At 44.1% G+C, this 19,633-nt stretch overlaps 1 protein-coding gene across 6 annotated transcripts in view; it reads left to right on the plus strand.

The window, feature by feature from the left end:
• The window catches only part of PTPN21 (protein tyrosine phosphatase, non-receptor type 21), a 76,254-nt gene that overhangs the window by 38,361 nt on the left and 18,260 nt on the right, over window positions 1-19,633 (plus strand). For 2 of the 6 annotated variants that reach the window (XM_015426664.1, XM_015426669.1), the window contains exons 5-14: window positions 981-1,048; window positions 1,805-1,875; window positions 3,731-3,818; window positions 4,907-4,995; window positions 5,787-5,874; window positions 7,973-8,052; window positions 10,946-11,047; window positions 12,653-12,713; window positions 14,992-15,079; window positions 17,626-19,088. In XM_015426664.1, coding sequence (XP_015282150.1) covers window positions 981-1,048; window positions 1,805-1,875; window positions 3,731-3,818; window positions 4,907-4,995; window positions 5,787-5,874; window positions 7,973-8,052; window positions 10,946-11,047; window positions 12,653-12,713; window positions 14,992-15,079; window positions 17,626-19,088 — 2,198 coding nt within the window. The remainder of the gene's footprint in view (window positions 1-980; window positions 1,049-1,804; window positions 1,876-3,730; window positions 3,819-4,906; window positions 4,996-5,786; window positions 5,875-7,972; window positions 8,053-10,945; window positions 11,048-12,652; window positions 12,714-14,991; window positions 15,080-17,625; window positions 19,089-19,633) is intronic. The other 4 variants (XM_015426690.1, XM_015426697.1, XM_015426675.1 and 1 more) reach the window with 3 other exon arrangements.

The following is a 19,633-nucleotide window of genomic DNA, read 5'->3' on the forward strand; positions in this document are numbered from 1 at the left end:
ACCCGCCAGAACAGGTAGGCCTTATGAATGGTGCTCAGGCTTGGATTTTGGCAAATTGCTGTGGGAAACGAGTTCTCCAACTAGGGGACATTAAAATTAAAGCCTTTTTAATGTTTGACAATGAGACTGACTTGGCAAGGAGGGGGTGTTCTTGCATGTATTCATGGACCAGTGCTAAGTTATATTATGTTACACTGACCATCTGTTGGGCCCAGCCTATTCTTTTTATGTGCATAAGAGCATGTGATGACAAAAATGCTTTTGGCTTGACATTGAGTATCCACAAGTATTCCCCATACATATGGGTAGGAGCCAAGAGATCTCAGGATAAAGGGCATTAATACCAGGGTTGCCAGCTGTGGGTTGGGAGGTACTGGGAGGTTCTGGGGGTGGAGCCTGGGGAGGGTGGAGTTTGGGGAGTGGAGGGATTTCAGCAGAGTATAATGCTGTAGAATCCACCCTCCAAAGCAGGCGTTTTCTCCAGGAGAACTGATCTTGGTCATCTGGCAACCCTACATAACACCAAGTCTAGTTTGATCCCAACACCTTGAGTCTGAAAAAATAAGCGAGTCTTCCTTTGTACATTGTGAAATGGTGTTAGACAGCAGAGTGCGATAAGTGGTATCTTCAGTGAAAAGGAAGCAAAGGGAAAGTTATTCTGAGTTACTGCAAAAAGGGTTACTATGGTAGCCCCCACAGGTTGGAAGAAAGGCAGAATCCCTTGACACACAATGATTGCTGCCATGTAAGGCAATCATATGACAGCTATATCCTCTTGTACTCCTCTGTTGTTTTGTAGGATAAGTGCTTTCTCTTTAGAGACGAGACCTCAGGAGATTTTTAATCAAAAGAGCTTTGCATAGATTATGAATGCTCTTTTACTCATGATTCAAATTATTAGCCCTCATTGTTACCAAGAGATTGTTAAAAAGCCTAATGGTTATAAATACTTAATTCCTGCCTTTGTTCTTAATTTTTAGCTGATTTTGGAGATTATGACCAGTATGAATCACAAGAGTTCCTACAGAGATTTGCCTTGTTTCCGGTGGTAAGAATTGTTCCATTTATTTCCCCTACTGATTTTGGGAAATTGCTGAAAGGAAGGGAAGCTCACTGGACTATTGCTATGACACAAAAACAACTGCATATCTGTTGTTTATCTCTTATATATTAATATAGGTGGTTTTAGTTACTAGACTACTAGAGATGTGAAGGTCCGGAGGGGGGACAGAAAATTTTTGGTGTGTGTGTGTGTGTGTGTGTGTGGTTCCAATAGAAAACTAGGGGAGTCCCAAAACAAACCCAACCCTGTGAGAGTTCTCCCTTATATATTCAACATAGTTCAGTCCTGTTGCAAAAAGATCAAATCATGACAGGGCAGGGGTGGGCAGGTGTATCATACAGTGCCATCCTAAGCAGAGTTACAACATTCTAAGCCCATTGACCAATGAATTTAGAAGGGTGTAACATTGCTTAAGATGGCACAGATAGTGAACAGGAGATTCTGATGGTTGTCTTGGCTGCAAGTTGTGTGTGCTTTCACATGAATTTCTCTCAACCCTGCACAAACTGACTTGCCTTCTGCCCTGGTTTCTGCAGCTTGAATCAGTTTAATTCAGGATGCATAGTTTATTATTATTTATCTGATTGTATTAATTTAATGTTTCTTTATTTATATCCCACCTTTCTCTCTAGTGGGGTCCCAAAGTGGCTTATATCATTCTCCTCTCCTCCGTTTAAATTACAGTTTAGAAGGCTACATAAATTTGGGAGTAATCTTGGGCTCTCCCCTCTTCTTTTCTAGGGTTGGCTGCAAGATGAGAAAATTCTGGAAGAAGCAACCCAGAAAGTGGCCTTACTCCATCAGAAGTATAGGTAATGGTTCTTCCATTCTGGCACTGCTTCTGGATTGAATGTTGCTAAGTGAGCACTGATGTGCTGTTGCTTCTTTTCTCATCCAATAAAGAATTGGATTGAGACAATGTTGAAACAAATGTAACCCTGGTTCTGTGTTTAGCAGATTGGGGTATAGTCTCTGAACATTCCCTCTCTCCTCTGTTTAACCATGTCACCCCATTTGTCATCACTGAAATTAATAATGGTTAAGACCAAACTAAGTTTCCCAGGCCTTGAAACCCACTCTAACTGTTCCCCCCCCAGACTGTAGTTGAAGGGAAGCCATGGTTTGCTTTAACCACTGTTGCCAACCAACTGTACAACTACAGTAAGGTGGGGGAGCACATGTTCACGTAGCTGGAACCTGATTGGTTAGTAATGGTTCCAGAGATCCATTCATTTTTGTTGGTGTTGGCCCCATGTCAGAAGACAGCAACCACTTGGGAGGGAGGTACTGGAAATTTGTTCACTGGAGGAATTAGCCAGAGAACTGTGCAGGCGAATGAAATCTTGACTCTTTAAATCTTTGGGCACTATCCTGGAGCTGCTTATGACTGTGGCACAGCCACAAAGCAGACAGTGGTCATGTCTGTACTTTTGTTAGCCGAATTGCTTTATTTACAGGAATTGGCAATTTATTAACTGGTTCTTGCCAACTATACCAAGGTCCTGTTCCCACCAAGGGTTACCAGAGAAGGAGTCGAGGCTGGTGTTGTTAAAATAAATGTCTTTTACTTAAAGAATATAAATCTCATACAAACAATACTGATGCACTCACACATTCAATCAAGTTCCTTAGAAATACAGTATTAAAATAAGCACGTTTGCATTAGCAGGTGGGGATGATGATGGGTGATACTTATCTGTCTTCTCAGCTTGGTTGTTCCAATGAAGAATGGATGGGGAGAAAATAGAAATCTAGGGAGTTCAAACACACGACCAGAACCAGCCAGCACGTGTGGGTCTCTTGACTGCAGATCAAGAGATCAAAGTAGAGGCAAGGGTTTGGGTATAGCAAGTGGGACTCAAGAGGAGTATAAAGCAGACAGGGGTTGTTGCGGAGAATGCTAGCTAGGAAGGGCCAGGTGAATGGTCCTTACCTTTCATACGTGGTTCATTGGGTAGGAGGTAACTGTTCCAACCCGTGGACCCACCTACCCATTAGTCCGTCCCAAAACTAATCCTATTGGTTACGTATAGGAGTGGGAGGTTTCCTAGAGGGGTGGCCAATATTGAAATCTAATACCTTACTCAAGGAAGGCATCTGGGCAGGTGTGAAACCTTGGCGTCAGGATGCTTCATTGAAGTATAGATGAAACTAGCCATCCCATTGTAAACCAAATGTACATCTGGCAGGAAATACCAAAGCAGGAACAAAACATGGATGTGTTGTACGTGATCACAACTAGATCTGCAATGGGGGCTGTCTCTTCTCCAAGTTGTTGTTTTTTGCTGCTCACAATAATGGAGATGTGTACTCCTTCACCAGGCTGATAACTGTGTAACTGGAACCTTATTCACGTGTAAGGCTTGTGCAAGTACCTTCTATGTGTTGCATCACAACAGGTGACTTAGAATGTACAATTCTCTGAGCCTATGTGTGTGTGTGCACAGTCCATTGTGTGTAGCAGTAAATATAAGTTCATAAAGCAAAATATCAAGTTCATTCTCTAACACTTTGGTTGGAGAAGAACGACATTTTTGCAGCTACACCTTTGCAGTTGGAATGTGTCTGGGCATGATGGGAAACATTAAAAAAAGTTAAACTCTATATGCTGCCTAATCTGTCCCAAGAAGCTGGCTATTTGACCTTTTGTTGTTGTTGTTTTTGTAGAGGTCTCATGCCTCCTGATGCAGAGATGTTATATATGCAAGAGGTTGAGAGAATGGAAGGTTACGGTGAAGAGAGCTATCCTGCAAAGGTGAGGTTAATTTGTGGAAAATCATTGCCATGACTTTTTAAATCCACAAGTATGCTTACGTTTTAAAAATTTATACTAAGCCAGCATGAATTTAAGACATTTTGGCTTTCTGTGTACAGCTCTGAAATGTTTGAATATTTGTATATAAATTGCTGAACTCACAAGACCCATGTGTAGACCAAAGATAGAGACTTGTGGGCAGGGATTGGGATATATATTAAATAGAGATCTGTTGACTCTTACAATTATTATTGTTTTAAATGTCTTACCTTTTTTGTCTAAAAGACCCTAGGTGGGCTGCAGTATAATAAAAGCATATCAGCATCAATAGATTCCTGAAACACAGCTCATCATAAAATACTGTGAAATGGCACATTTCAAAATGACCATTGCAAATGTCTCCTGAAAATGGAAGGTTGTTATAGAAATGGAAGGTTCACATCCATGTAGGAAGAAGGAAGGAGGAAGGTTGGCTGGGGAAGATTCCTGGTGGCAGGAATTCCATCCAGCATGGTGGCACAATAGAAAAAATATGGCTTCTAGGAAGCATTGCATTCATTATAGATAGATTTTGCTTGTCCTCAGTCATGCTAGCACATAACATTTGACTGGCCAATGTGATGGTATCATGTCTTGCTGCATATCCCTGATTGGCTGGGAAAACAAAAACAGAACACACAAACACACACATGTAGGTGAGGTCAGTGAGAAAACACCAGACAAAACAAAAAGCTGGAGCTGGAAGACAATAATAGAAGGGGACAGAGAAATTTCCCCGGGGAGGGAATTCCATAATTTTGGTGCCACAATCGAGAAGACACTTTCCCGATTTCCATCCATCGGTGGTGGATGTACTCAAAGCAGGGCCTCCAGAGATGACTGCAGTGGTTGGGTCGGTTTGTATGGGAGCAGGCCATCCTTAGGTCCTTATATGTGTGCAGCAGCGCGAAGAGAGTTTACTGGGGTTGGAAACAAAGGTATGACCATTTAAGTATATAGAAACTACTATGACCTTGCAGTGCTGAAGTTGTTGTCGTCTTGAAGGGGAACAAACTCAAGTGTTTCCATTATTTCTGGCCATTATCCAGGACAGCCAAGGAAGTGATATATTCATTGGAGCATGTCTCGATGGAATCTTTGTGAAGCACAAAAACGGCCGCCCTCCTGTTATATTTAGGTGTGTTTAATTCCCATATACGGTAGTGTGTTTCAACTGATGTTTTCTTGCTATGCCCTCAAGAACCTGATGCTGATTCAACTGAGGTAAGAATTTATTTCTCCATCAGAACTGGGTATGAACCAAGGGGAACTGTAAGGTAAACAAAGGATTTGGGTGAATAGTGCCAGAGGTCAGTCCCAATCGTGGCACAATGCAGTCTGCAAGGTGTGTTCATGTAAGGAATGTCTGGGGAATATTTGTAGAAGATAGGGTTTAATGTTTAAGCCATCAGTGCTCTGGAGGGAATAAGTGACCTATAGAAACACATGGTAATGAAGTATGGGATTGAGCTGTAATAAAAGGATGATCAATTATTATATTTATAATAGAATAATGCCTTACTTTTTTGATGCATCCTGTAAATAAATGCATATCATTGCTGAATTGGAGAATATATGGCTTCACATAAATCAGGCTGTTTTTGCCCTGTTGACTTGAAATGTGCCTTACCAGTTGTAATCTTTGCGTGGTGGATTATTACTTAAAAGCTTTTGTCCATTAACTGCAGGTGTCTAATCATCTGGTCGGTCGAACTCTTTTGACTCCCAGTATGGGCAAAAGAAACCAGACAGCTTATTAGGTTCTGAAGAGAAAATAATGCAGGGCAGCTAAGATGTTTTGCAAATCTACAGTAAACTGTATGGCTAATTCCTGTTCCTTTTTTAGGTCCATGTAATTACAGTGCAACACTTTGTGAAGTTGTGAGTTGGCATTGCTGTCTCATTCTCCTTTCCCCCCCCCCTCCATAGGTGGCATGACATTGCTAATATGTCCCACAACAAGTCCTTTTTTGCACTAGAGCTGGCAAACAAAGAAGAGACGATCCAGTTCCAAACTGTAAGTGAGTGAGTGTTTATTTTTCTGCGTTTTAAAGCAATGTTGTTAAAAGGGAAAAATCAGAATTTACACAGTGTGTCCAGATGTTATATCTGGAAAGTGAATTTCTAGACATTTTGCTTTAAATTAGGTAAGATGCAGTAACGTAGTTCATAATATCATACTTGTGACCTCCTTGAAACCAGGAATAAATATTTCCATCCACTTGATCTGCAGGTTTATTTTCCATGTCTTCTGGGGCATCAGCCTTAATGTTGTGTGGCCTAGATATGTAATCATTTACATTTCCCTTGGAATAAAGCATCTTGTAGGGATTTTTCTTTGTCTCTTCTTGGGTACTTGTTCCCCTTAGCTGGTCCATATTGCTGCATGTGCGGCGATTTTGGCATGACAAGCTCCAATAGGATATGGTAGCCTATGTGGGCCAGGCATATGAGCTAAAATGCCACAGCTGACACAAGCAACAGTGCATGGCATGTCCTTAATAGATCCATTGGTGTCACTCTGGCTTTAATCAGGCCAAATTTCCTGTTTGCCTCTAAAGGTGGTAGTTCTGTCTGCTCCCTTGCTCTGTAGATTAAAGCAGAAATGACCCCTGAGGCTTAAAGGTACACATTGTCTGGTGATGTGGAGTAACATTTCAGGATTTGAACTTGCCTTTTGCCTCATTTGTCAGAGAAGCTGGGCATTATTGGGCATAAACAGCCATCATTTTTTAGCTTTCAAAGATAGGATGGTTTTGTATTCTGCAATTTTCATATTGCATGTAGTAACCTGGATGTGTAATAATCACTGCTCATGCGCTTAGTTCAGACAGCCTTTACTCTGAGGAGAGGCTGTGTGCAGTGGGAGTAACCAGAACTTGCTGGGCATTCACCTCTGAATGAAGCCTTAGCATATGTGCCTAAAATCTTACATGCATAGCCACGAACAAAGGATGCAACTGATTTTCCTACATGTAGCTTTTGTATCAGCTGTTCAGTTTGGGTCCTCTGCACGGTGGATTTCACACATGCAGGCATTGTGCAAACATGACGTCTGTGTTGGGGTGGTGGCAGCTGGTGGTGCTCTTCCCCACTTGCGTACCCTCTGCTTTACATAAGAGCCCTGCTGGATCAGACCAATTGGTCCATCTAGTTCAGCATCCGGTTTCCCAGAGTGGCTGACCAAATTCCATTGAAGGCCTGTGGCAGCGACATGAAGGCCGAAGCTTTGCCAACTGCTGCCCCATGCACACACGAGCATTCCAGAGTATACTGGCCCATAGATTAGTACTTCATGCCTAATAGCCATTGGTTAACCTCTCCTCCAGGAGTCCGTTGAATCCCCTAAAGGCATCTAAACTGGTGGTTATCACCACATCCTGTGGCAACAAGTTAATTATGCATTATGTGAATTTTTAAACTGTGCCTGTCCTGAGTCTACAAATGAATCATTTTCATTGGACCCCTCCAAGTTGCATTATTTTAGGAGAGGCAGAAAAAGTTCTCTGTCCCAACTTTTTCCTGACCGGGCATAATTTTGTAAATCTCTACCATGTGTCTCTTCTTTGTCCCCCAGCATCTTTTTTTTTTCCTAAATGGAAAAGCTCCAAAGCTCTTCTGTTTTTCTTCCTAGGGAAGGTCTTCCAATCCCTTTGGTCTTTTTTTTGCACCTTTTCTGACTCTGCAATAATTTTTTTTGAGAAGGGGACTGAGCAACTGTATTCCAAATCCAGCCACACAGTAAACCTCTCATCTGCTCTGCTACTGAGCCACAGCTCTCCTCTGCAAGGAGGTTGTTCAGACTGGTCCAACATCTTGGCCTATCAAATCAGCTCTGGAATGGAAAGAAGACATGGCTCAGTGGAAGAGCATCTGCCTCATGTGCAGAAGGTCCCAGGTTCAATCTCTGAGGATCAGATACTAATAAATGATGTGAAAGTCCTCTCCTTGAGGTGCCTGCAGAGCTGCTGCCAATCAAAGAGTACTGACTGGCCTCGATAGGCTTAGGTCTGACTCAGCTCCATGGGTTCAGTCAGTAGGAAAGTAATTTAAACCTATGTGGATAAGGATCTATGTACGCATATAGTCTTATATGCATCTCTTTTGTTTGATAGGAAGACATGGAAACTGCGAAATATGTGTGGCGGATGTGTGTGGCCAGGCACAAATTTTATAGACTAAATAAATGTAGCCTGTAAGTATCACAATCTTCTCTCACCATATTAATTCTAAACAATGTTGTATCCTCTAATTTACTGTTGGAGGAGGTCACCCAAATAATTAGATTTCCTTTTTCTTCTCGAGTGTGTGTTCCTGAGACTGCAGGTAATTTAAGCGTTCAAAACAGGAGCCTCAGAACTTTTCCTTTTCTGCTGCCGAATCTAAAAATAAGGCTGTTGCAACTCTGAGCTTCCAAAATATTTAGATTTCTGAATATATCTTTGGACTGAATTGGTGAGAAGGGAGTGAAAAAATTGTCTGCGTGATTTTCTTTCTGAATTGGCAGTTCGTAGCCTATCATTCCACAGCATCCACAGTTTGAGTAGCTTTCTCTCCAACCATGAAGAGACCCACATTTTCACACTGATGCAAATCTCAAGCTCTGCACTTCCAGCCGTAGTGCCAGCTTCAGCATCCGTGTCAGGTGGAATGCACTTTTCATAAAACCTGGAGTTTGTGAGGAATTATGGGAGTGCAAAGGACAGTTTGGAAATCTGCTACCCATTCGTCCCCTTCAAGCATTCTGTTAACATGGGCTTGAAAAGGCTGATTTCTCCCTTTGTCTAACAATTGTCTCACCATTCTGTGCTTGTGGCACATCAGCACTCAGTTGTCTCACCATTCTGTGCTTGTGGCACATATTTATTACTCATCAGGACACTTTTTAAGGTTTTGATTTTTCTTTTGGTTAATTTTTCAAAGTTATGTTTTTCTGTGTGCTCAGAGAGTCCCCCGAGTAGACCCCTACCTTGTCTGCAGGTGGCCCTGTTGTCTGGCTTTTATCATCCACAGTGTCCACCCAGGTTACTAATCGGTATAGTGATACTTCAAACGTTATTGCAAAGTGCCATATTTGGAACTGTCATGTCAACAGGCTGACGTTGGCGCAGAAACTGTTGCTGTGGGTACAGCTCTCTTCTGATACTCCTGTGAGCAACTGTGGCTCCAGGGCCTTTTATTTGATACAGAGGAGTTAGATTTCTTTTAAAAATGTATTATTTGCTGCTCTCAACTTGCGAAATAGCAGAGCTCATGTGACTTGCTTCTACATCACATACCTTCAGCAAATTATAACATTGCACTGAGTCTACACATACGTTCATAAGAACATAAGCGAAGCCAATGTTGGATCAGATGGCCCATCTAGCCCAACACTCTGTTGCACAGTGGCCAAAAACTACCAGGTGCCATCAAGAGGTCCAGAGTGGGGCCTTTAAAATAATTTACATTGCTTGCTTTGAAAAATAAGCATTAGGTAGGTATGATTAACGTATGTGACTGAAAGCAAAAAAGTAGTTCAGTTTGCCCAAGATACAATGCTTAGCCATTGTTCGTGAGCCTGGTCTTGTGAGGACTTGGATTTCCTTGTCTGTCTGTCATAGCAATGAATGCATGAAAACATAGAGGAACGATGTAATGAACAATATATGAGGGATGGGGAAGAAGATGGGATCCTAAATGTTATCATTTGGTGGAAGACACATGGGAAGGGGTCATGGCTTTTTGATAGAGCATTTGCACGTTGAAGATCTTGGGTTCAAGTCTCAGTATCTCCAGTTTTTTAAAAAAGTATTAGGAGGAAGTAGGTGATGTGAAAGACTCTGCCTGAGACCCTGGAGAGCTGCTGTCAGTCAGACTTGGCAATACAGGCACTGAGAGACCAGTAGTCTGAGTTAGTATAAGGCTGGTTCATGTCATCTCTGTGTCGTGAAGTGCTTCATTTGTGGTAAGTAGGAGCTATTACTACATGGCGCTCCTTCTATGAATGTGGTTGTTAGTATCCACTATATCCACATCACTCATTCTCTCTCCCTTGCAGCTTCCAATATTTAAAGATACTGGCAGTTTGCTTTGTAAAAGAACACAACAGACGTTTGGTGTCCCATTAAGAACTAACAATGTCTATTCCAGCATGAGCTTTTGTGAGCCAGAGCTCACTTTCCCTCTCATTTATGTAGAAAATTATAGAAAACATGTAAAAGAAGTGTGTAAAAGAACAGCCTGTAGTTACACATAGTTAATATCAAAACAGAGTTTGAGTCCAGTGGCACCTTTAAGACCAACAAAGTTTTATTTACAGTATAAACTTTTGTGTGCAAGTGCACTTCTTCAGAAAAAGATAACCTCGCTTTCCTCCCCTGTGACTTTGGTACAAAGTGACTTCTAGTGAATATGTTGCATGTATTGCTTGTGATATTCTGCTACATCACGCACAAAAATGGTGAAAATACTGAGTCAGCCCATTAGTGCACACTCTCTTCTCTTGAAACTGGGCTTTGAATTTGTGAGATCTGGAGGAAATGTGGATAGTTTTATCTGCTGGTTCCTTTAAGGCAGCAGCCCACTAGCCCAGTTTGGCTGGAGCTCATCAGGGCTTGGGAGCTAAGCAGGGCCAGCCATGGTCAGTACTTGGGTGGGAGACTGCCAAGGAAGACTGGGGTTGCTGCTCAGAGGAAAGCAGTGGCACATCACCTCTGCTCATCTCTTGTCCTGAACACTCTGTGGTTGGGGGTCACTGTGAGCTGGTTGCAACTTGATAGCATATTCTTCTTTAATGCATGTGGTTCCTTTTTCGCTCACACTGTGAGGACTAGAAACTTGATAGCAGGTAATCTATGAGTGCCTCCTGGCTCATGCAAGCCGTCTCCACGTCCTCAAGGCTTCTCATCCTGTCATAAACTAACAGATCCCTTATCCTGTAGAGGTAGGGGAATGAGGAGATCAGGGCTCTTACAGCAGAGAGAAAGCTGCTCTAAAGCCCACCTGATGACGTCTCGAGAGATCTCCTCTGTGGACAACAAACATCCTCTCTCTGGAATGGACTATCTCATTGTCGTCTTTTTTGTCTGCATGTACCTTGTCTTTAGAGACTCCCCAGACTCTCCGCCTGAGGAAGGCTCTCAGAAATCTTTCCTCATTCTTTCCTTTCCGCGCTTTCCAATCCTTTCTCGTCCTTCTCTACCCAAAGGGTGAGCTAGAAATTTTTTTCTTTTTTCCATCCTGAGTTCTTTGCAATGCTATATATTTGTGCGGCTCCTGTGTTTGCTTGCTTGCAGTGGGGACAGCTTTACCACGATGCAGCACAAGCATCCCTTTGGACAGGGGCATCTGTTCCCTGCCTCTCCCTCCTTGTGTCTTTTCAAAACATGAGCGAGTCAGACAGCCGTTTTTGACGTTTTGGTTTCAGGAGCAAAAAGGCCTGCAGCTGCAACTGGGTAGTGATGTTACCAAAGGAACATGTGAAATAAAAATAAGGCAAATAACATTTGCTAGTGATGAGACAATGTGTCTAGAAGGACAAATCTGTGTGCCCAAAAACATTCTGTGCACTCCCGCATTTAACTTAAAGGGTACCCGTGCATCCATAACCACCACCACCCCACCTTTGAGTGCAGGGTTACACACCAACATAGTTTCCCTCTGGGCCATATATATTCATTTAGATATTTATACTCAGTTTTCTCCCCAGTGGGGACCCAAACAACATCATTCTCCCCTCTTCTGTGTTATCATCACAACCTCCACCCTGCAAGGTAGGCTACTTTGGGGGAGACTGACTGCCTCAAGGTCACCCAGTGAGCTTCCGTGGCTGAGTGGGGATTCCAGCCTGAGTCTCCTAATCCAGCAGTCTAAGCACTCTGACACGCTGACTGTCATTTTAATGAGATGCCTGGAAAGGTGGAACCCTGCAAAGGCAGGTGCTTTTCATGTGCCCTCATTTATAAATCAGTTAAATTCCAGACAACTCTGAGACAAAAGGGGTATTGGGAGCAGCCATTGCAAAGGAAAGTATTGGAATTCTTCAGTTGTATCGATGGGCCTCTGACTGGACTATCCATTGCATTTTTATCCTGCCGTTTCTCCAAGAAGTTGAGAGTGGAATACATGCCTCTCCTTCCTCCACCCACATTGTAATGTGGCCTTAATGTGTCATATGTCACCATCGGAAGTATTTGCTGGAAGTGGGTGGGTGTATGCAAACATGCTTAGTCCCACCCACTTTTGCCAGCATGCCCTACACACTGTGAAATACAGTGATGTATGACAGTGTTTGCGGAAATCCCAATCTCCCCACATTTGTTCTGTGGATCTAGCAAGGGGGAAGCAGAAAACTTCTGCATGGGAGGTTTCACTTGACAATAATGTATGCGTTTGTCTGATGAGACATTTAGCCAGGTTCCTTTGTAAAAATACCAAAAGGATAAACTATATCTCTTGAGGAAGATTCAGCTGATGATGAAACACAACGTTGTTTTTTTCTTTTGCAATTTAAGCCGTTTTCCCTCTGGATTCCTGATAGGAATGCGATACATGCAAGATAAGCCACTGTGCCGTGTCTTGCAGAACTGCTGATGAAGGAGGAATGTGAAAGTAACGGGCTTGTTCTTGCATCTGCTTTTATGTTTTCTGTCAGTTGTGAAAGATTATATCTGCCTTATCCGTACACATCTCAGTTGCATGAGACAACCGGGTGGGAAGTGAACATTGGGGATATTGCTGTAAGATTTCTGAATGCTCTCTCAGTGCTTGGCAAAATCTGCCTTTATCAAGACTTTTTTTTTTTTGCTTTGTAGACAAACTCAGACAGTCACAGTGAATCCAGTTAGGAGGCGATCCTCTTCCAGGATATCTCTGGTAAGATTTTCAACTCCAAGCTATTCCTTTAATTTTTTTAAAAAAATTAAGGTTATAAATGAGATATTTCCTAAAAGATGACTGTTTTGGTGTAGTTTGCCCAATAAGGCCACAGTGGCACTTCAGCAGCAAAATCTCTTTCACGGATGTTTCAGTCCCTTTCGTGAACCAGGACAGAAAGTTTGGCCTTCAGACCATTCCAGTGAGGGCTGATGATCTTTCCCAAGCAGAATACTGAAATATTATTTCTGTATGTTGGCCAATGGCTATCTTACTGTCCCACCCCCCGAACTTACCTCCAAGGAGACAGAGGCCTCCAGACCGTGCTAAGGAAACTGCCCAGGGAGGGCTGCAGAAGCCCAGTGTGATGCCGCTGGAGCAGCTTCCCAGCTTGCCACGACACCAGACACACCAGGCAGGCCAGGGGCTGGCTAGGAGCTAACCCCCCAGGGGCCAGCAGCAGAGGCAAGAGGCAACAAGGGTGGCGGAAGAGCAGCAGAACCCACCAGAAGCGACAGCCATTTCCTCATATGTCGTGGGAGCCAATAAGTCTTCTTTGGAAGGGCAGGGCAGGAAACAGGCTGCAGTGACCTCCTTAGGCCAGCACGGGCCAGAGGAGAAGCCTTATAAGGCTTCCCATGGTGGAGGGGCAGGGGAAATGGGATCCTAGGCAGGCAGCTGCTCATTGGGCCTAGGACCCGCCATTCCCATAGGCCCATCCCCCAGGATAGAGGGAATGGCTGAGGACAGAGTTTTACCCCTCTGGCAGTCCTTTCAAAGGTGTGCCCTGGGAGAACCAGGAAGGAAGGGCCAGACATCACTGAAGACAACTAAGGAGAGGTTACTGGAAGGAGTGGGAGAGGGAAGAGAGTGCTGTAGCCCTCCCCCCTCTTTTCTGAGGTTCTTCCCCCAGGGCAAGCCCTATCAAAGGAACCCTGGAGAAGGAGACAGCCCTGATTTCCAGCCCGACACAGGAGTCTGATACTTATCTTCAGTTCTTAACAGAGGGGCTAGTTTTCTAGCAACTTTTTGGTTTGGTTTTTATCAGGGTATGAAAATTTGTAGTCATGTTACCAACAGTTTGGATCTCCAGGGCTTCTTTTCTGGGGGAACGCGCCGGAATGGAGTTCTGGAACCTCTTCGACAATACTCTTTTAAAAATGTTTCCCATGAGCTTTCAGTATACAGACTGAAAACCTCATTTCCCTCTTGAGAATTCCGGCACCTCTGTTGCAAAAAAAAAAAGCCCTGATCTGGACTAATAAACTGCCCCCAAACAAAATGGGAATGATTTTGGTTGTATCCTTGTTTCTTTTCTGGGGTGGTGATGGTGGTGGCAGTAGTTGACTAAAGCCTTCAAATAAATAAACTTGAAGGGTTAACAGAAGCCACTGAAACCTCAGCCCCCTGGTCAATCTGGCCATTGACTGTGAATGTGCAAGCTTAATTTATGTTCCACTCTTAATATGTGGAAGTGGTTTACCACCCTAGCCTCTCTTGTTTCAACAACATAAAATATTTCAACGTATTTGGGGTTTGTATTTTTACAAAGCAGAGGAGCCTGTCCAGACTGCACAAGGAGTCTGTGGAGAAAGAGGAGGGGGTGGAACATTGATCTACCCTCGTTCACCAGACTCTGTTGTCTCTCCTGCTAAATCTGGATTCAGGTCCCAAAACCTGGTTCATGGAACCGGATTTGAGCAAAGGCTGTGGTAGTACTGGGACCGAGGCTTCTAGGATCAGATGGGAACAAGGTGATGGCTGCCAGTCATTGGTATTTCACATTTTTGTAAATGAGGGAGAGAATTGGCAGGAATTCTCAATTTTTACTGAGCTCTAGTTACACCATTAGGGTCGGACTAGATAGATTTCTGGTACATATCCTGAGATTATTTTTTACACTTCAAAGCAGCCTCTTGCGGCTGGTGGTTTTGATTAAGGAGGCAGCAATGGGGGGGGGTATTTAAGCCTTTCCTTCTATGCTGTTTCTCTCATCTAAATCCGTCCCTCAAAAGAAGACAGAACCTATCAGCAGTTTTCTTGCTGGCCCAATGGTTCTCTTCCTAAATGGGAGATTGTATGAACGTGTGTTGATCTGAACTTCTCAAAGAAATGCTGAGGATCATCCCATTAATTTCTCTTAAGAATGCTAGTTGGTGTATCTATTCCTTTTTAAATTGTAAATGCTGAGAACTGCTTTATTGAAATGAATGGGATAAAAGGGAGCAATTTCAATCGTTCTGCATACACATTCATTACTGCTACGATATTTTTTCAGCAGCCCAAACCGCAGCCTTATATGATGCCGCCACCGCCTCAGTTACATTACAATGGACACTACACAGAACCATATACGTCTTCCCAAGGTAAAAGGTTTGATGTGCTCGGGAAGTTGAAAGACTTTACATGGCCAACGTAGTTTATAAAGGGGGTTTGATGGTGGTGGGAATTACATTCTCTAGGAGAAAGAGCTCCCTGATCTGGATGGCTTAGGCTAGCCCAACCTTGTCAGAACTTGGAAGCTAAGCAGGGTTGGCCCTGCTTAGTATTTGGATGGGAGACCATCCAGCGCAAAGCCAGTGGATGGTGGTATTCGGATGGGAGTCCGGGGTTGGTATGCAGAAGCAGGCAATGGCCAACCATTTCTATTTGTCTTCTGCCTTGAAAACCTTATGGGATCATCATGAGTTGGCTTCAACTTGATGCCACTTTCCACCACCACTAGAAGTAAGAGCAGAGAGTGGTTTGAGGACAATTTAAGTTGTCAGATTGATCATGCTAAGTGGGTCTTGACTTGGCTAGTGTCTGAATAGGAGACTAAATTCAGGAGGTGCACATACGATACCATGAGCTTCCTTAAGTGAATTTATTGGCATATGTCAGGTGTGATGACAAACTATAATTCATTGTTATGTGAACAAGCCTGGAGAAATTAGCCATTCACTTTCCCTCTTTCCTCCATTTGTGTATGGTAATGTAATAAAGGATTTTTGCTTTTAGAGGCAAACCACAAACTGTTTTTCGCACTCTTCCTTAAAAACTAAATTAAAAAAAATACCAAAGTCTGTTTTAATTTTGATCTGGAATATTGGATTGTAGGGAACAGCAAACCACATGTGTTGAGTTTGGACAAAACATCAATTGTTTTCCACAGTCATACATGAACAGAGAATTTCCCTTCACAGGCTCATTCATGTAATCACAAGCAGTGGTTTATCATTAGATCTGAAGCACACTGGTATGTAAATGTAATAAACACAAGAATAAAATAGAAGCTAGTAAAGATTAAAAGCTTATTTAACCATTGCTTTTTTAAAAAATTCCTCAGTCATTGTACCAAGTGGTAACTGCAAGCCTACTGCCTAAGCATAAAGAGGCAGTTCACTATACGCAAAGAAGAACATAAGAACATAAGAGAAGCCAATGTTGGATCAGGCCAATGGCCCATCCAGTCCAACACTCTGTTTCACACAGTGGCCAAAAATACCAGGTGCCACCAGGAGGTCCAGCAGTGGGGCCAGGACACTAGAAGCCCTCCCACTGTTGCCCCCCCCAAGCACTAAGAATACAGAGCATCACCTGCCCCAGAGTCCCTACTGGGGTGGATCTAACTACCCTTCAAGGAGTTCTCCTCCAACTTAAGAGGCTGTTCCTCCAAGGGAAGAGCTACTTAAGTTGGAAGAAGGCTCCTTAGGTTGGAGAAGGACTTCAAACTTGGAAAGGTGGGTAGAAATATTTAATATTAGAAATATTTAAGCTTTTCTCAATGGAAAGATAGGATCCACCCCACTACCAGAGCCTACTTCTAGTCTGTTATGGAACAAATAGCAAACACTCCGAGGCAAATGCTATCCTAAGGGCGCTTCCCTGGAAGGAAGACCCATTGAGTAGGATTCTGAGTAGATCCTGCTTAGGATTGCTGTCTACAGGTGTTTTCAGATCCTTGGAGAATAAGATATTAGACCTTATTTGCCATGTTTTAAGGGATGGGCCATGGCTCTGTGGCAGAGCATGTGCTTTGCATGCCCAAGCCCCCAGAGCCAATCCTCAACATCTCTACTTTGGTACATCCTTGTGTAGCAGGCCTGTGAGGAATTTTGGCCTGGGGCTTTGGAGAGCTGATGGCCATCAAAGTAGTTGGCATTCAGCTAGATGGGTGGTCTTGGTATAAGTCAGCTAGATACATTCAAACATTCCAAAAGGGGAGACATGATATTGGTGTATAAAATTATGCATGGTATGGAGAGACTGGACAGTTCTAGAACTTGGGGTCATCCACTGAAGCTGAAGGGTGGGAAATTCAGGAAAGATGAAAGGTAGTACTTCTGCACACAGCATATAGTTAACAGTGGAACTCACTGTCACAGGATAAAAAATGGCTGCCAACTTGGAAGGTTATAAAAGGAGAGTGGACAAATTCATGGAGGATGAGGCTATCAGTGGCTACTAGTCACCGTGGCTACTAGCCCTGATGGATATCTACTCCTCCTAGTACCAGAGGCAGGATGCCTCTTTAAATCAGTTGCTGGGAAGCATGGGTGGCAGGATGCTGTTGCAGTCCTCCTCCACCTTATGGGCTTCTCAGAGGCAGCTGGTCGGCCACTGTGTGAATAGAATGCTGGGCCTGATGGACCACTGGTCTGATCCAGCATGTCTCTTCTTATGTTCTTAGAAGGCAGAAGCCGTGTAGTGTAAGGGGCTGAAATTAGTGACTTTAGCCTTTTAAATATTTAGTCAGTGCCGGTGCCGTTGTCACTATTTAGTTGTTGGCCTAGAAAGAGATGTGGTTCTGTTACTAACTCAGAAATGCATTGGGTGAGACAGGAGATGGACATTTTTAGTAACAGTCTTTACCTTTGTCTTTAACATTTCTGTGGTTTGCTGTAAATGGATGCTGACTAATTTCCTCCAGATAATCTCTATGGGAATACTCAGAATGGCTATTACTGCCACTCTCAGACCAGCCTGGATAGAGCCCCGCACGACTACAATGGCAGGATCCGCAATGGCAGTGTCTACAGTGCCCACAGCACCAGCTCTTTGAATAACCCCCAGCACTACATGCAGCCGTCGCCGATGTCCTCCAACCCAAGCATTACCGGCAGCGATGTCCTGAGACCTGATTATGTCCCGTCGCACCGGCACAGTGCCCTCATACCACCTTCTTATCGGCCTACTCCAGATTACGAGACTGTGATGAAGCAGCTTAACCGAGGAATGATGCACTCGGACAAGCAGAGTCATTCAATGAGGAACCTCAACATTGGCAATTCGTACGCTTACAGTAGACCCGATGCCTTGGTGTACAGCCAGCCTGAAATCCGAGAACATGCTCATTTCACCTCGCCTCAGTCTGGCCACTACCCATTTAACCTGAATTACAGTTTCCACAGTCAGTCCCCTTACCCCTACCCTGCTGAAAGGCGGCTGGTGGTTGGAGCAGTGAGTGTCCCTGAGCTGACGAACGTTCAGCTGCAATCCCAAGATTATCCTGCGCCGAACATAATGAGGACTCAAGTGTACCGTCCTCCTCCTCCTTATCCTTATCCAAGACCTGCCAACAGCACGCCGGACCTTTCCCGACACCTCTACATCAGCAGCAGCAATCCAGATCTCATCACCCGCCGGGTCCACCACTCGGTCCAGACGTTTCAGGAGGACAGCCTGCCGGTCGCGCATTCCCTCCAGGAGGTGAGTGAGCCCTTAACGTCAGCTCGGCATGCTCAGTTGCAGAAGAGGAACAGTATTGAGATAGCTGGGCTGGCCCACAGCTTTGAAGCCATGAGGGTTAAAGAGAGGACCATGTCGGCGTCTGCTGCAGACGTAGCCCCTCCAAAGGTTGTTCCTGCTCAGCCCGTTGTTTTCCTGGAGAGAACAAAACAAGAGGAAAATGAGCAGCGAGAGGAAAATGTCAACTACGGGCACAAGAAGTCTCTTTCAGACGCCACAATGTTGATTCACAGCAGCGAAGAAGAAGAAGAGTTTGAAGAAGAAAACAAGACTCCTGCAACTTTCTCCCCTCTCATCAATGGCAAACCCCAGCTCCCCTCTGTCCTGGGATGCTACCCTCCCGAATCCTTGCTGAACTACCCCTACAGTTCGGTTGTTCCACCTCCGGGTCCTTTGCACATCCTTGAACCTAAGCTACACATTACTGAGACGGAGAAGAAGGTCAAAGAGGGGAATCCGGCTCCTATCATGGCTGACACCCAGGTGCACAGGAGAGGTGACGGACTGTTGACTCCATCTGTGTCTGAGTCTGATTTAACGACATGCACAAGATACAGAGTGCGAAAGGATTCAATCAAGAAGAGACCAGTGTCAGAACTTCTTTCAGGGAAGAAGAATATAGTGGAAGGACTGCCTCCTTTAGGGGTAAGCTTTCCTGCTTGTATTCCATCAGTCCCTTGGCTCATTTAGCCTTGTATTGTCTACTCTGGCATAATGTCCAGGATCTCAAGCAAGGGTATTTCCTAGTCCTGCTACTGAAGGTCTTTGTTTTTTAACAACCCCCACCCTTTCCTGCAGGCTCAGCCCTTTTGTCCTAGCACTGGGGCAGCTGTCAGGAGGTCAACAAGCTGACTGCAGAGAAGAGAGAGTGAAAATCGGCTCTTCCGGTTGAAGGGGATTGCAAATGTGGCTCTCTGCACGCCACGGAGTAAGTACCATTGGGTTAAAGGCAAACCCGCTTTTCTGCAGATGAATAGAAAAAGAAAAAAGAGGGATCTCCATACCCCTAAAGGCTGTGCTGGGGATCATGGGACCGGTATGCACAAAAAACATGTAGGATGAAGCCAGAAAGGAGGGGAGTTTGGTGAGACTGAATGAAAAAGCTAGCAGGATTGAGCCCATTGTGCTTTGCTTCTAAGCTGTGGCTCTTTCCCATTGGAGAGCACTGTCGTGTAGTGGTTTTGGTGTCA

This window comes from Gekko japonicus, unplaced genomic scaffold (assembly GCF_001447785.1).
Source record: "Gekko japonicus isolate JY-2015 unplaced genomic scaffold, Gekko_japonicus_V1.1 scaffold198, whole genome shotgun sequence".
Taxonomy (NCBI): Eukaryota; Metazoa; Chordata; class Lepidosauria; order Squamata; family Gekkonidae; genus Gekko; species Gekko japonicus.